The sequence below is a fragment of the Megascapheus bottae genome, chromosome 28 (genome assembly GCF_031878675.1).
Source record: "Megascapheus bottae isolate mThoBot1 chromosome 28, mThoBot2.hap1, whole genome shotgun sequence".
In the NCBI taxonomy this organism is placed as follows: Eukaryota; Metazoa; Chordata; class Mammalia; order Rodentia; family Geomyidae; genus Megascapheus; species Megascapheus bottae.
The window spans coordinates 17595783-17612611 of NC_143536.1; the positions used below are offsets into that span (position 1 = coordinate 17595783).

Sequence of the window (16829 nt, forward strand, 5' to 3'; positions counted from 1 at the left end):
AAAGTCTCAGCACTGTAAATGTAGCAAAGAGCATCTCTGAAAACAGGAAGCACTCCATTTCAGTATACCTCTTAAACCCCGTTGTCCACAAGTCTGGATGACATGGAAAGCAATTAGAGGTTAGATAGTCATGTCTGAGGTAGACTGCTGGCTCACACCTGTGATCCTAGCTAGTCAGAAGACTGACTTTCTTAGGCAGGAAAGGCCTTTTATCTCCAATAACCACCAAAAAGCCAACTGTGAAGCTATGGCTTAAATGGTGGAGCACTGGATTTGAGTAAAAAAAGCTCAGCAACAGCCCCCAAACTCTGGGTTCAAGCCCCAGGGCTGCCCTTCCCCCCCCAACACACAAGGACATTATTTGACAGGTGATGGTAGCTCATGCCTGTAATCCTAGCTACTCAGGAGCTGAGATTTGAGGATCCGTTTGAAGTCAGCATAGGCAGGAAAAGCCATAAGATTTTCATCTCCAATAAACTACCAAAAAGCAACAGCAATAGAGCTGTAGCACAGGTGGCAGAGTGCCAGCCTCGAGTAAAAGAAATGCAGAGATAGCAACCAGGCCCTAGGTTCAAGCCCCAGGATTGTACCAAAAAAGAAGAAAACGAGCCATGTTTGAATAATGATATTCTTTATTTTGTGTGAGGATAGTGAAGAGGAAAATTGAGATAAAGCCACCGACATATCTGCAGAAACGTTGCTAACATCTGCCAGCTTGCAGATGTCATGGATCCTTGTCGCCAATCACAAAAATGTCATGACTGTCCCATTCTTCCCAATCTGCCAGGCATCCACTGGGAGAAAGCGGATAACTATCCTAAAAGAAACAGGAAAAAGTTGTCAATCCCTTGGGTAACTCCAAATCTTGCAAAATACCTACCAGGCATCCCTGCTGGGGCCTCTCAGACCAGCCCACATCAGGCCATAAGGCAATTTTTATTCTGCTCATGACAGTTAATGATCTTCGACTGACCCAGACAAAATAGATTTCTAGGTGGTAGCAGTACATAGGCATGGCTCATCCAAGGCATATACAACCCAGTGCAGATATGTTATGTGGTTAATTGTGCAAACTCTAACAGGAGAGACAGCTCTCCTTGTTCCTTTTTCTAGGGTCCCTGCCATTCTGGTTTCTTCCGTCTGACTCAAGACCAGGTATAGGGTGATTCTAACTAAAGCTTGTGGAACAAATGAAAGTGTCCCTTCCAGAAATGACACGAAGGGTTGACAGGTTCAGTTTTTCCAGCTGTAAAGTCACTATGGTGAAGCTGTTTACCTCTTCGGAATGAAAAGTCTTCACAGATTAGCCACGAACAATGTTGATAAGGACCAAATGTGATTATGGGAATAATGTTCCTAGTACATGTGAAATATGAGTAGACTTTGCATTTGTTAAAATTCTCTCCCCAGCGTGAGGACAGAGTATGAACACTTAACAGGAAAAGCCATTCCTCACCAATCTTCCGGAGCCAACTAGAGCTCCCCACTTCTCATGTCCATTGCCCAGTGTTGCCTCCAAACATAAACTAGGCTCAGAAATTTTTTTCCCTCCAGGAGGAAACAGAAGACCAGGTCTGGAGAGAAGGGCTTTCTTGTGAGAGAGAAAAGAAAGGTCATTGAGGCTGCAAATGAGATGTTTCATGTGCAGATTTGTCTGGAGTCACTTAGCTGTGCTGAGCCCAAAATCCAAATGCTTAAATATACAGGTCAATACGCTTTCCAGTACCCCCTTCCTCTAGCCTCATCTAGTCCAAATGCTCATCTTCAGGGCATACCTAGATTTTCTTCTGACCAGAATAAAAGAGTTCTTCTTAAATCCTTCTTCAGGACAATAATAATAAATGTCCTCTACCAGGTGCTTGTGGCTCACACCAATAATCCTAGCTACTCAGGAGTCTGAGATCTGAGGATCAAGTTTCACAGCCAACCAACCAGGGCAAAAAATCCAGGAGACTCTTATCTCCAATTAGCCACTAGAAAACCGGAAGTGGCACTGTGACTCAAAGTAGTCGAGCACTAACTTTGTGCTGAAGAGCTCAAGCCCAGGGTTCAAGACCCATGACCGACCATAATAATAATAATAAGAAGAAGAACAACAACAACAACAACAACAACTCCTGGGAGTGTGGTCTAGTGGTAGAGTCCTCAGCTAGCATACATGAAGCCCTGAGTTGGATTCCTTGGTACTACATATACAGGAAAGGCTGGAAATGGTGCTGTGGCTCAAGTGGCAGAGTGTAAGCCTTGAGCAAAAGTGTCCAAGGACAGTGCCCAGGCCCTGAGTTCAAGACCCAGTACTGGCAATTAATACATACATACGTAAGTACATACATACACACCTTGCCAGTGACCAAGGCAAGGTGTATCACACAAGCCATCCCAAGAGCCCCTGTGACAAGTTTTAAAAAGGGCATTCCCAGTGTGCATATGGAAAACCAGTGAAGTCCCAAAAGCTATTCCTTGGCGTTGGCTTTCTCTTTCCTCAAAGCTCACACTCTACCAGTTGCGCCACACCTTCCCTTGCAGCTTTTTGGTGGTTAATTGGAGATAAGAGTTCTCATGGAGCTTTCTGTCCAAGCTGAGTTTGAAACCCTGCTCCTCCGATCTCAGGCTTCAGCAGGCTTGGTTCAAAATCGGTCCTCTCCCTCTCTCTTTCCCTCTTCCCCTTCCTCTACCACCCTCCCTCCTTTTCTTTCCTTCTTACCTTCCCCTTCTCTTTCCCTCCTCCTTCCCCCCTCCCTCCCTCCATCTTTCCTGTCCTCTCCCAAGCTTACATGGGAACCCTGAGGCAGATCGGCTGCCTCTGGCAGCTAATGCATTATAACAGATTTTCTCGATACCCCTACATACCGGTCCTGGGCCAGGCCCAGATCCTTGGTGAGGAACTCGAAGAAGCGGGCGCTATGGCCGCGGTTCTCCTCGGCTGTACCCACTACACCGATGGAGGAGACCATGAGTTGGACACAGGGCTCTGTGGATCCACCCATCATCATGCTCAGGCCGGGCCGAACTACAACCGTCACGCGCTGCAAAGGACACGGAAGTTTCACTGATGCGGGGTCCGGAGGGTCTGCGTCGGGGACAGGGGAGCCCGAGAGTGGACGGGCAGGCGCGGGGGCCGGAGGCGCAGGGGTCCGGACACCCGCTGGGGTCCCCTCGGGGTCGTGGCGGGGGAGGGAGGGCCCAGGGGTCCCGGAGCACGGGAGGGGGAGGTCAGTGGGCCCACCCGGAGCTCCTCGGGGAAGGGCACAAGTCCTGCGGGGAGGTGGAAGTGGGCAGCAGGGGCCTCCTCCATCCTCCCGTCTCCAGGACCAGGATCTTACGTCTTCAGGTTTGTTCAGGATGGCGGCGGTGGTCGCGCAGAGCCGCTTCTCCAGGCCTGCGGGCAAGCGATCGGCGGGCAAGTTCGTGTCCAGCTCCACGAACGGCATGTCTGGGGAGAGGGCCGGCCGCTGCAGCCGAGAGGGTGCGCGCAGGGTCGGACTGGCGTGCCGGGGTCCTCGGTGGACGGCCTAGGGCCGGGGGCGGAACCCGACAACCAGGCTGCTCATTGGCTGACAAGACTGCTCACTGTCCAATTGGCCGCTAGGCCACACCCCCTGACTCTGAGGTCACGTGTTCCGGAGGCACATTTCCTGAACTCCTCCCTGCCAGAAAGCCAGGTGGGACCCCACACCCAACAAGGACAGAGTCCAAGCGCAGGTGGCGCCCACCCGGCTCCAATCGGGACTTCTCACACTTTCAGGCTCACCTTTTCCTATTCGACTATGTATATAAGAACCTAAACGCCTCTGATACATCACGTTGCACATGGGTTTAAAACGAATTGTCATCGTTTCCAATGTCACGCAACTTCAATGTAGGAATCTGCTGTGCCCTTTGCTTTTTTGTGTCTTTTTCTGTAGCAAAATTGCCTTATGTAACCTCAGCTGGCCTTGAAGTCTCTACATAGCTCAGGCTGGTCTGAAATTTTGACTCTCCTGCTGCTCCCCCCCCCCCACTTACTAGCATTATAGCCTTGCATTATAGGCAAACATTGTATAACTGAGCACTGAGTCAGCACTTTTGAACTACCTGGAGATCTGCTCACAGGTGGAGCTTGGCAAGCCCTTAGGTCAAAGGCCTCTCTGATTGGTCCCCAAGGCACTCACCATTTGTGTACATATGAGTCACTGTACCAAGCAACACCGCATTATTTCTGATAAGGCACTCTATCCAGTTACACATAGAAAAATTTAAGGGTGGTTATTATAAGAACCTCTAAGGAAAAGCAAGTGGGCAAAGAAACTCCATCAACCTTTCTTGTCTGGTTAGGAGTTGATTTATTAGAAAATCTGCAACAGAGAGAGAGAGAGAAAGAGAGAGAGAGAGAGAGAGAGAGAGAGAGAGAGAGAGAGAGAGAGAGAGAGAGAGAGAGAGAGAGAGAGAGAGAGAGAGAGAGAGAGAGAGTCAGGGCGGGTGATCCTATGACAAAAGATTGGTTGGTTGTGAGAGTCAGGAAGATAGTGAGTTTGGGACACAGAGCTGGGTGTAGAGAAGACAACAAGGCTGCTCAATAGATGGATAAATAAGAAAAAACTAGGAACTTCTCTCCCTGCAAGGATGTTCATGAAGCAGCCACCAGGGGGAGACAACATCACCTCAGAAAGAGGAAAGATGTGGTGGAGAGAGGCCATTCCTGACCAGACACCCCTTTACTCCATCTGTAAAGTGTGCTCAAACTAGGGGCATGGAGCCTGATTCCTGCCAGAGCTGCGGGAGGACAACACTGGAGCTGAGGCACCAGTGAAGTCAACTAGCCTGGTTTGGGGTTGGGGAGGTCTGAGAAGTCTCTCTAGAGAAGTGACACAGTGCTAAATTCTAAGGACTAGTATAGGCAACAGGCAAAGAAGGTAAGATACACTCAGTATAAGCAGTAGCCAAAGTGACCAGGGGAGAAGGGTGTGGAGTTGAGGCAGGATAGACTAGGGAAAATGAGGCATGGTAAATGGCTGCCGAGAACTTTAAGGGAACAAAGTCATTTTAGGGGAAATTGAAGCATGAAGACTAGGGGAGAATGAGGTATGGTACGCTAATAGAAAATACAGAAGATAGGGCCGGGAGTTTGGTCTAGTGGTAGAGTGCTTGTCTAGCATGCATGAAGACCCGGGTTCGATTCCTTGGTACCCCACATACATAGCAAAAAGCTGGAAGTGGTGCTGAAGCTCAAGTGGTAAAGTGCTAGCCTTGAGAAAGTCCAAGGACAGTGCTCAAGCCCTGAGCCCAAGCCCAGGACTGGCAAAAAAAAAAAAAAAAAAAAAAAAAGAAAATACAGAAGATATTCATCCATCTACTTCCCTTAAGCCTAAGGGATCAAAGTCTTTTAGGGAAAAAAAATGAGGCAGGAAAAATTGTAGAAAATGAGGCCTGAGGAAGGCAGCTCCCAAACATGATATTGAGAAACACGGAAGGATGCATTCCTTCCTGAGAGATCCATTTCTGACCCTAGGAATTAATATTTGTTCGGCAGGATGTATTACTTCGTGAGAAAAATGCTCCCTCAAAATGTAGGTAACAGAGGCCGAGAGTTTGGCCCAGTGGTAGAGTGCTTGCCTAGCATGCACGAAGACCGGGTTCAATTCCTCGGTACCACATACATAGAAAAAAACTGGAAGGGGGGTGGGGGGATGGGTAATGGGGACCAAGACATGTGAAAGGATATCAATGTATGTGAATTAATGTACCTTCTATCTGGCAAATATCATGTAACCCTTTTATTAATTACAATAAAAAATATTTTAAAAAATTAAAAAAAAACTTATTTGAAAAAAAAAAAGAAAAAGAAAAAAACTGGAAGTGGTGCTGAGGCTCAAGTGGTAGAGCTCTAGCCTTGAGAAAGTCCAAGGACAGTGCTCAGGCCCTGAGCTCAAGCCCAGGACTGGCAAAAAAAAATAAATAAAAATGTAAGTAACAGAACAACAGGGCACCTTCCTTATCTCAAGGATAAATATCTTTTTTAGTGTAGCATGCACTTTTCTGGATGAAATGTCCCAAACACCCAGAAACTCAGAAAGTGTTAACCCGAGGTGTATTAGAACAAAGATAAAACACCTATCTTTGTATGAACTTTAAAGTCAAGACTCTGCCCCCTCCCGCCTTTACCCATATTCATATTCCTAACTGCCAAGGAGCTGTGTATCTCTTTCTCCTCAAAAGCATGCACACTCTGTTAAGAGTGTGCATGCTTAGAACACAGGCTCAACAGTTTCCCTCATTTGTAATAATTAGCACACATCTAGGAATCTCCTAGCAGAGGATTATAATAGCTCAAAACCTAGGAACATGAGGTTATCCAGAATGAGACTAAAGGAAAGGAACTCTAGGATAAGGAAACAAGAGCTTTATCTTGTGTGATTGTTGTTCTTAATGTACTATGTTATTTCTCTTCTCATTTTTTGCCTTCATGGTTAATCTCATGTTGTTACTGTATCTGACTTTGTTACCTGGAATAATGTACCTACGTTTATTTGAATAGGAAAGGGAAGGGAAGGAGAACAAGAGGTTTGGGAGGGGTGTGGGGAGAGAAATTGGGACAAAAATATGAGGAGTATCAATGTGTGAAAAGTAATATACCCACTACCTGACAAATGTAACTGTATCCCCTCTATACATTATCCCAACTCCCCCCCCCAAAAAAAAAGTCTGCCCCTTTCTTTTTGCTGGTCTGTTTGTCTACTTTTTGTCGGTTTTCCTGCTTGCTTACTTACTCAATAAATCTCTGCCAAGTTTTGTTTTATTTTTTACCATCATGGTATGTTCAGAAACTCTTATTCTGTGATCAAAGCCAAGGACCCTCAGGAAGAGTCCCTACTTTTGATGTAAACTTCCCCTTGTTGGGGACCGACTGTGGGGTCAGTGACCTTGGACCCACACAATTGAGTACACAAGGAAGTAAGCTCTTATCATGATTTTGGGCTGTGTCAATAGCTTCTCATTTAACCTTTTGGGACTTGATAGCTTCTCATTTAACCTGTTTGGGACTTGATACTGTTTGTACGAATGTAGCCCCTGGCAGTTCCCTAGTTTAAAGAAGTGTATTTAAGGTCAAAACTTGAAATAAACTGGGATACAGTCTTGGGCTACAGGCTTCTTAAGCTGTGGCTGCTGATTCGGGCTGTAGCCCTCCAGAACCCCATCTGTTTGTCTCTCTTCTATTTTTTTCCTAGTCCCTGCCCCCTATTTCAGGAATCCCAATTTGCTGCCAGTGGCTCTGGCAAACCCTCACCCGACTCAGGTGGCAAAATGAACACAATCAAACAGGGAAGTTTGGAATAATAGGGCAAAGTCCTTCACCAATGATTTGCATTTTTGCCTCTGTGAAGTAAGGAGCATGAGAAAATTCCTCAAAACAAGAGGAATGGAGTCAAGTGTTTACTAAAGCTATCTGCCCAGGTCAAGTTAGAACAGATGTGTGAGAACAGATGTTTGAGTAAAATTGGTACATAAAAGGAAAGTGGGCACAATGCCTAGAAGGAACTCTTTACCAGAGACTTCATGGACTTATCCTGTTACAGCCAGAGAGACAGGCAACTGTGTCTCTTTATTCTGACAAATCATTGTTTTCTTGGATGGCTCCACAGGCCCACACACCCATTCACTGCAATAAACTCTTCAATGAGTGCTTCAATATCTCCTTCAATGTAGGGTCCAATGGAGGCATGTCTTTGGCCTTCAAGACAACTGCATGGGCCTCCTGGAACAGGTCCTCTCCTACTGCAGCCTCTACACGTTGGCGCCATGCAGCAAGCTTGGGTCGGCTTTCAAACACTGTGCAGCCAGCACTCACCGGCTGTAGAAAAAAGGATCCAGGTAGGGTGGCTAGGCACAGCCAAACACAAAGCAACATGACCTGCCTTACAGTTTCTGCAATGAAATTTAACTTTACCATGTGTCTGATGGGCTGGGTAAAAGGGGTAATGCATCCTACTTCTAGGAGAAGCCACAGGAAGGCCTCTGATATCCCTCTATAAGGACTTATGAAATCTCCCTTTATATTGTGCTGATACTAGGGTTTGAATTCAGTGTCTGTGTGCTCAAGGCTCGTACTCCATTACTTGAGTAATATCTCCAGTTCTAGCTTTTTGGTGATTAATTGGAGATGAGTCTTTTTGGAATCAGGCACTGATGACTCACACCTGTAAACCCTAGCTACTCAGGAGGTTGAGCTCTGAGGATCATGGTTCGAAGCCAGCCTTTGCAGGAAAGTCCATGAGAGTCATCTTTTTTTTTGCCAGTCCGGAGCCTTGAACTCAGAGTCTGGGTACTGTTCTTGGGTTTTCTCAAGGCTAGAGCTCTACCACTTGAGCCACAGCACCATTTCTGGCTTTTTTCTATGTATGTGGTACCAAGGAGTCTCACAGACTTTCTTGCCTGGGCTGGCTTTGAACCTTAATCCTCAGACCTCACTATCCTGAATAGTTTATGATTATAGGTATAAGCCACTGGTGCCCAGTTTGAAGTTAACATTTTATATATATATAAAAAAGGCTCATTTCAGAGGGTGAAATGACTGATACAGAATCCACAGCAGGGACAAAGACTCCCTCTCAGGACTCCCTATTACAGAGAGAATCACCCCTACTCCATGGCACTTACTTGCATCAGCTCAGTAATAGCCACCAAATCAGCCACAGAGATATGAGCCCCAGTAAGGAAGGGCTGATCCCGCAGAAATTTGTCCTCAAGTAGCTGCAGGCACCTGTCCAGTTCAGCCAAAGTGTTTGTGAGTGTCTCAGGGGGTACAGTTTGGCCCAGGAACACAGGGAACATCATCTGGAGAGGCAGCAAGCAGATAGAGGATCAGACTCTGCTGAATGCCCAGCCTTTAGCATACCCCCATCCTGTGTGTCACAGTCCTTCTCATCTCCCTTGGTTCTTTTCCTGAATGAAGGCTTACACAGATTCTCACTTTCCTTACAACTCCGACTGGACACAAAGCCCTCCTCAGTGTGGGAGCTATTCTATACACTTGTACTCTCTCCCTACCTCACTCTGCACCAGAGAAGTTCCATGTGGGACATGTGTAGGAATCTCCTGGGATGTAGTAAAAGGGCATGTTCCCAAAAGACCACAAGTGGCAGTCTCTAGCACTCCAGGATTTGCTGTTCTGAGGTTCTAGGTCAGTGTCCAGACCCTGATTTCAAGCCCCATAACTGACTCTCCCCCGCCCCCCGCAAAAAATGCCATTCATTTAGCATCTTGGGAGGTGTCTGTGTTCAGTGACTCACCTTCTGCCACATGGCTTTGGTGCAGCTACTCCGCAGGGCTGTGTGCTGCCAGGACAGGTACTCATCCACGCGTGCTCTAGCTTGCAGGTCCTGGGGGTACCAGTGGTCGGGGGCCTTGTACTTACGGCTCAGATACAGCAGGATGGCCACACTAGGCAAAAGAGATAGGGGTGGAGAATATGCTCCAGTCACTTTTCCGCCAATTATTGAGACTGGTTCCCTATGTGCATGGTACAGAGGAGGAATAAGAGACTCAGAGAGGTTAAGGAAACCCAAGGTCACACAGCCTCATCTGAATGAAAGGTAGCAAAGGAAATCCCATGCATTTCAGAAGGAACCAGGTGTTGGGGAGAGGCTTCCGAGAGGAACAGGCAACTGGACTACCACTGCCCACCATATGTGCTGATGGATAGCATCAGGAGCATTGTCCAGGTCCCCGCACACTCTCCTGCAGCTGGGAGATCCTTTAGGTGACAAGGGGACACAACTTGCCACCCTGTCCCATCTCCTTCCACCTGCTTAAAGCCTTCAGCCATCTCCTACAGGAAGCTCTTCCTGACCTACTCTTATATATATATCCCACTGCATCTGCATCTGCAGCCTCAACCCAGAGCTCCTCATGCCTCCCTGCATGTTGAACTCCATTCAGACTACAAGATCTGAAGCCACATGGACCTTAGTGTGAACCTGGCACTTCCATTGAGGCACTCTATGAGGTATGACCAATCCTGCAAACCCTTCCATTTGACCTTGAACAGCACTCAGAGCCAGCCACTGACTCATCCTACATCAGCACCACTGTGGTTTGAGGTCTCGGTACTTTGTACTTGGATTTCCACACCACCCCAGACAAGTACTTTTAGCCATGGGGGATGGTCACTGCTGTCCTCTGCTCAAAATCTCCATTGGCTCTACTCATCCATAAGAAAAATCAAAGTCTTCCCTGTGCCACAAGCTCCTTCTGTTCTCTTTCTTCTTGATGTACTCCAATCCCTGGCCCTCTTGCTCTTTAGCTTGTTCTCCAGCATGGCTCACCTCGAGATCTTCACTCTCACTCCTCCCCCCAATCAGAACATACTTCCCCCACACTACATCAAGCTTGTAGGCTCCCATTCAGTTACCGCTTGATAGCCCACATACCTCCACAGTAATCACGACATGACTTACCACCTGGTTTTTTTTGACAGTCCTGGGCTTGGGCTCAGGGCCTGAGCACTGTCCTTGGACTTTCTCAAGGCTAGAACTCTACCACTTGAGCCTCAGCACCACTTCCAGCTTTTTTCTATGTATGTGGTATGGAGGAATCAAACCCAGGTCTTTGTGCATGCTAGGCAAGCACTTTAACCACTAGGCCAAACTCCTGGCCCCTTACCCCCTGTTTTTATGGATTATTGTCAGCAACTCCCTCTACAACATGAACACCATGTGGGCTTAGCCATGTTCTCAGTTCAAGCCCTGGAGTCTGGATGGGGCTGGTGTTGTGATTGTGTGTGTGTTTGCATGCATGAACCATTACTGAGCTTGAACTCAGGGTTTCTTAGGGGTTTTTTTTGTTTGTTTGTTTTTTGTTTTTTTGCCAGTCCTGGGCTTGAGCTCAGGGTCTGAGCACTGTCCTTGGACTTTCTCAAGGCTAGAGCTCTACCACTTGAGCCTCAGCACCACTTCCGGCTTTTTTCTATGTATGTGGTGCCGAGGAATTGAACCCGGGTCTTTGTGCATGCTAGGCAAGCACTCTACCACTAGGCCAAACTCTCGGCCCTTCTTAGGGTTTTTTGTTTGTTTGTTTGCTTGTTTGTTTAAGGCTATCCCTCTGCCTTTTGAGTCACAGCTCCACTTCTGGCTTTTTGGTGGGTTATTTGGAGAAAAGAATCTCATGGATGTTTTTTCCTTGGGCTGCCTTAAAACCTCACTCCTCAGATCTCAGCCTCCCCTGTAGCCAGGATTATAGGTGTGAAGCACCAGTGCCCAGTACCTGGTATTGATAGATACTAAACTCATTGAGGCCTGGTTCAACTCCCCAGGGAAACGGCACACCCTCAAAGATCGACAGAAGTAGTTTTCTGCTTGGCATCTAATCTCCAATTTGTACTCTCCTTCCTTCTGAGGCTTGGGCTACAGGGATGGAGCCTGGCAGCAAACTGGGCCCTCCATCTTACACAAATAACTCTCCTCACCCAGACTGTTTCCTCATCTGTACCAAGACTTCAACAACCCTTCTTAGCCCTGGATTCCCCTGCTAACTTTAGCTTATTCTCTACCCTGGGGCTGGTAAAAAACAAAACCAAAAACAAACAAACAAAAAACTCAATATATACAAGCCCTGGCTTCATCCTACAATTGTGAACAACAGTGACAGAATCCACAAAGTTCAGCTGAAGGCTAGGAATTCATTACCTCTCAGCCAAGATGAAGTCCCCATCCTTCAAGGCTGGCACCTTCTTCAGAGGGTTCACCTGGGCAAAGGAATCAGTGTGGTGCTGGCCTGTCAGAGAGATCAGTGAGAGACAGGGAACAAGCCCTAGAGGCTTCTGAGATATTTGCCTGATTTTCTGCTAAACTTATTTTTGTTTTTTTTTGTTTTTTTTTTTTGTCATAGGATTTGAATGCTGGGTACTATCTCTGAGCTTTTGTGGGCAAGGCACAGGATCTACCACTTGAGTCACAGATCCATTTCTGAGTTTTTGTGGTTAATATAAGGGTCTTGCAGACTTTTCTGCCCAGGCTGGCCTCAAACCTCAATCCTCAAATCTCAGCCTCCTAAATAGCTAGGATTATAGGCATGAAACACCTCTAAATTTTGATACAGTTTTCTTCAGAGAAGTGGCCACTGTACTGGCCAGTGGATTACAAAGGCTCACCCCCATTAGAGATTTCCCTTCCTAGTTTCCCCAAGTGGCAAAACCTAGCCCAAACAGAAACTTAATTTGGGTTTGGAGGGAGAGGGATTCTGTCATACTATAATCTACCCCCAGCCATTTCTGTCCATGGGTCAGACAGTCCAGTCTCATCTCTGAGCTCAAATTCAGAGAGCTCAAAACCTCCAAGTTCCCACGGTTGTGCCTAGATTTCAGTGTCCACAAAGACCACCAAGGAGCCGAATCCGATGTAAGAACATTAGAGTCTTTATTGCAAGCTCAAGCCTGGTCTCACAACTGATACCATCACAGCAGGTCTGAGTTGAGAGTCCCGACTTGCTGTTGTACAGGGTTTTTATAGGGTTCTGGGAACTTTCCAAGCATAGTCACAAGTTTGAGCAAATCATAACACACCATGGACAAATGGCTGGAAGTGATTGGTTAGCTCAAAGGGTTGACATATTATGAATTGATTGGCTTGTGCTAGGAGATACATGTGGTTTGTGCTTAGGGGATCCATGCTGAACCGCAGGGCAGCTGGTCTGGATATCACAATGGTTATCTTATCCTGGAGCCTTTAATCACTGGGGGGTGGCGTTTACACAGGGATTTGTCTGGAATTTACTATTTTCTTTGAAGCTGCCATCTCTGCTGGTTTGGAATTAGTTCAGAGTGACCTTCTGGTGGGGCATGCTTAAAAACAACTTTTTACTGAAGTTGATTGAACTTCAAAATTAATTTAGGCTTCTCACCACCTCAATTGGGGTTTCCGGGTTTGACTCCACATAACCCAACCCTAAGCCCAGGCAAGTTTTGGTACATTAGATACTGTGTGTGTGTGTGTGTGTGTGTGATATCTGAGTACCTCAGTTGAGCCAGGCTCCAGCTTGACCAAAAGGCCAAGTAGAAAGCTTCTTTTTCCTTGTCCTGAGTGGACACTGTCACTCCTGCCCATTCTTCCTACACAAACTGCCTGTGTCCTGTTCCTCCCGTCCTGCTGCAGGTGGCTCAAGTTGGGATTACTAAAGACTTCCGGTAGGAGGGTTCTTCTGCCCTGTCCAAAGGGCTCTGCATTCTGTGCCTACCCTACTGTCCAGTGGTGGCCCTGCTTCCTTCATTAGATTCTACACTGCCAGGGCCAGCCGGCAGCGAACCGGGATTCCTGATTTAGGAGGTGAAGACTTGGAAAAGAAGAAGACAAGAAACAAACAGATGGGATCAGCATGTCTACAGTTCAAGTCAGCAGCCCAAAACTGCAGCCTAAGGCTGTGAGCTTAAGTCTGTAGCCCTGTTTATTTCTAGATCCAATCTAATATACTCTCAACACCAAGAAACTGTCAGGGGTTACATTAGCACCAAATGGTAATCAGGTCTCAGATTAATTAAGCAGAAGGTGATAAAGCAATAACACATTTGTACCAAATGGTAATCAAGTCTCAGCAGAAAGATACCGCAATAAATCAATAAAGCCAGGAAGTTCACAGTATAGCTCAAAGTTCATAGACATGGTGTCATACATGACAGTTCATTTCTTTGTGTGGTTATCTTACTAAGTTGTGCAGATTCAAGGGTCAGTCTGACTCCACTCTCGGGCTCCCAACACTACCCCAGCTGTTTTTCCAGGCTAGTCAGACTAGCAATATTACAGCTCCAAGCGAGGGTGCCAGCCTTCAGCTGGGTGGGCCTCCTAGCCACAGGAGCAATCAAAAGCAAGAAAAAGCAGCTGTGGAAAGGGACGATGTGGAAGGGACTTAGGCTGGAGTAGGCAGGAGAAAGGAGAGGGAAAGCCTCCTGAGTGGTAACCCAATAAACAATACTCTCCAGCTTGAGGCTGCACTTCTGGCAGGTCCACAAGGGGAAGCCCACGGGTGGAAGTCTATTTGCAAATCCCTGGGGGCCTAAGACTCCCCAGCTCACCCGCTTGGCTCACCTTTGAACAGCTCCACTGTTCGCAACTGGAAAGGGATGCCGTTCTTCTTGGCGAAGATGTACACGGCACGGCAGGGCTGGGACATCAGATCTAGATAGAGTTCTAGGACCATGGTGGGAACTGTGGTGGCGGCAGCTGGTAGTCGTGCGGGGCTGGCCTCGGAACGGTGGGCAGGAACGGCTGGCTGGTGCTGGATGGAACTCACAGCCACAGACCCCAAAGTCAAGCTGGACCACGCCCTCTTCGCCCATTGGGCGGCTCCGGAGACCCATCGGGCCAATCAACGACGCCCCTCCCTTACACCCTCCCTCTGGGAGAAAGTGGCCAGGAAAAACAAGAGAGGGTGGTGGGCTCTGTGCCCAGCCTCACTGTCAGGTCAGGGCACTTCCCAGTACTTCGATTCCCATCTTGATCAAATAGGGTATGCGGAGTGTGGTCCAAGAGAGCTGGACACTATGGGCTGGGAAAGTGGCCTAGTGGTAGATTGCTTGCCTAGCATGCAAAGAAGGAAAGGAAAGGAGAAGAGGAAGGAGAAGGGGAAGGGGAAGGAAAGGAGGGGCGTTTCCAACACAGACCCTCAATGAACTGAGGATGGAAAGACCTCGTTTTTCAGCTCCACCTACCCCCAGTCTCTGGGAGAGGGCTCTCAAGTTCCTGGGAACAAAAGGACACACAGCCGCCTCCCCCACCAGTGACTGGCTCAGCGTCCAGGATGCAGGCTGGGGAGGATATTTGGCTATGTGCTCTGCAGAGGCCAAATCAAGACTCCCACAAAAGAACCAGCTGTCCCATCCCAAAACCTGAGGTCACTTCTCCAGAGTTCTGCAAGGGTGCCTGGGATTGGACAGCGCTTCTCCACCTCCTTTGTAGGGCCAAGTCCCTTTGTTACAGTTCTGCGGCTTCTGATACCCATGGCTGTGACACATCTTGGGTTTTTTTTTTGTTTTGTTTTGTCAGTCCTGGGCTTGAATGCGGGCCTGGGCATGGTCCTTGGACACTTTTTGCTCAAGGCTAGTGCTCTGCCACTTGAGCCACAGCACCACTTCTGGCTTTTTCTGTGTATGTGGTACCTAGGAATCCAACCCAGGGCTTCCTGCATGCTAGGTGAGCACTCTACCACTAGGCTACATTCCCATACACTCATTTTCTAAGAGAGCCTCCCTGGTGAGAAGGGCTCTTCTCTAAATAGGAAACTTGAAGAGAATAGGTCATATAGGGAAACCGAAGGGTACCTCTCACTACTTACTCCCAGCAGTGATAAGTGTCCTTGCACATATGTACCTCCAAATATATTGACATTCCATCTGAGCATTGTTGTGCATGCCTGTAATCCTACCTACTCAGAAGATAACCTACAGTCTGTGAGCCTCTTATAGCCAATGAATCACCAAGAAGCCAGAAATGGAGGTATGCTCAAATGGTAGAACCCTATCCTTGAGAATTACAATCAGGGAGAGCCCAAAGGTTCTGAGTTCTAGCCCAGATTAGGTACAAATAGGTGTACATAAGTGGAAGTGCACGATGTGATCTTTGCAACACTAAATTTACTCTTAAGAATTTGCTTGTCGAAATGAGTCTATTTTGAAACGATTGTGGATTCATAGGATGTTGCAAAGAAATGTAAAATGAGGTCCCACGGATTCTTTTCCAGATTGCTTTCAGTATTCACATAATTTATATTTGCAATCTAAAATCAGAACCAAACACATGACACTGGCACAATTTCCAAAGGTACTCAGATTTTAACAGCTACACATGGAGTAATTTTGTGATCATGAATATGAAAATCATTTTATACAGTCTTTATTATATTTGTAGACTTGTGGAACCATAAAGAAAATCAGATCAACAAACTGTACTGTCAACTACAATATTCCATCTCGCTACTCCTTTACAATCACAGAAGTACTGCCCCACCACTCTGATTAAGTTATAATGTTATGCTACCTTGCAAGTGTTGCATACATAGCACAATGCTGTACGTGTCCTTTCGAACTTAGGTTTCTGTTTGTTTTTTCCATTTTTAACCATTACTTTCTGAAGGATATTTCAGTAGTTTCTTCATGTTCTTAAAAATAAAGTTTGTGTTACTATTCATTTACAAGTTCACCTGTGAAGGCATGTCTTCATGATTATGGAGTAAATATTCAAGAATGCAATCTTAGGATGAGTATAAGTCAATTTTTTTTTTGCCAGTCCTGGGCTTGAGCTCAGGGCCTGAGCACTGTCCTTGGACTTTCTCAAGGCTAGCACTCTACCACTTGAGCCTCAGCACCATTTCCGGCTTTTTGTCTATGTATGTGGTACCAAGGAATCGAACCCGGATCTTCGTGCATGCTAGGCAAGCACTTTAACCACTAGGCCAACTCCCGGCCCCCCTAAGTCAATTTTTTAATCATGCATTTTAATGGGATATGCCCATACAAGATTGATCTCCTCACAATCTAACCAGATTCAGTTGTATATAAATTATGTCTATATTTCAAAAATTGGACCCTTAAATAAATAAAAACCCAAACAAAAAATGTGCTAATTACTTAAAGAGGGACTTTCCAGAAATAAAAATGGCCAGTAGACACATGAAGGAATATTCACCATTTCTGGCCATAAAGGAAATGCAAACCAAAACAATGAGATCCCACTTCACCCTAGGTAGAATGGCCATTATCATGGAAATTAACAAAAACAAATGCTGGCATGGATGCAACCGAAAGAGAACTATGGTGGGAATATAAACTTGTTTAACCACTCTAGAAAACAGTATGGAGTTTCCTCAAA

The 16829-nt window shown here is 46.7% G+C and overlaps 2 protein-coding genes across 2 annotated transcripts; both read right to left on the reverse strand.

Annotated features, from left to right (window-relative positions):
* Positions 1-614: 614 nt before the first annotated feature.
* Ddt (D-dopachrome tautomerase) lies at positions 615-3523 on the reverse strand. Its single transcript, XM_090320217.1, has 3 exons — positions 3324-3523; positions 2851-3026; positions 615-817 (listed from the first exon to the last, which is right to left on the reverse strand). The coding sequence occupies exons 1-3, from the start codon at positions 3429-3431 to the stop codon at positions 745-747; spliced, it is 357 nt and encodes a 118-aa protein (XP_090176343.1). The 5' UTR covers positions 3432-3523; the 3' UTR covers positions 615-744.
* Positions 3524-7560: 4037 nt separating this feature from the next.
* LOC150045356 (glutathione S-transferase theta-3) lies at positions 7561-14265 on the reverse strand. Its single transcript, XM_090320698.1, has 5 exons — positions 14052-14265; positions 11661-11748; positions 9267-9417; positions 8635-8811; positions 7561-7828 (listed from the first exon to the last, which is right to left on the reverse strand). The coding sequence occupies exons 1-5, from the start codon at positions 14161-14163 to the stop codon at positions 7634-7636; spliced, it is 723 nt and encodes a 240-aa protein (XP_090176824.1). The 5' UTR covers positions 14164-14265; the 3' UTR covers positions 7561-7633.
* Positions 14266-16829: the final 2564 nt, after the last annotated feature.

Coding starts and splice junctions, on each gene's coding strand:
- Ddt (XM_090320217.1), bottom strand. CDS start 3,431: ATGCCGTTCGTGGAGCTGGACACGAACTTGCCCGCCGATCGCTTGCCC. Junction 3,027..3,323: donor TCCTGAACAAACCTGAAGAC/GTAAGATCCTGG, acceptor TGTCCTTTGCAG/CGCGTGACGGTTGTAGTTCG. Junction 818..2,850: donor CTGGGCCTGGCCCAGGACCG/GTATGTAGGGGT, acceptor TGTTTCTTTTAG/GATAGTTATCCGCTTTCTCC.
- LOC150045356 (XM_090320698.1), bottom strand. CDS start 14,163: ATGGTCCTAGAACTCTATCTAGATCTGATGTCCCAGCCCTGCCGTGCC. Junction 11,749..14,051: donor AACAGTGGAGCTGTTCAAAG/GTGAGCCAAGCG, acceptor TCTCTCTGACAG/GCCAGCACCACACTGATTCC. Junction 7,829..8,634: donor CTATTACTGAGCTGATGCAA/GTAAGTGCCATG, acceptor TTTTTTCTACAG/CCGGTGAGTGCTGGCTGCAC.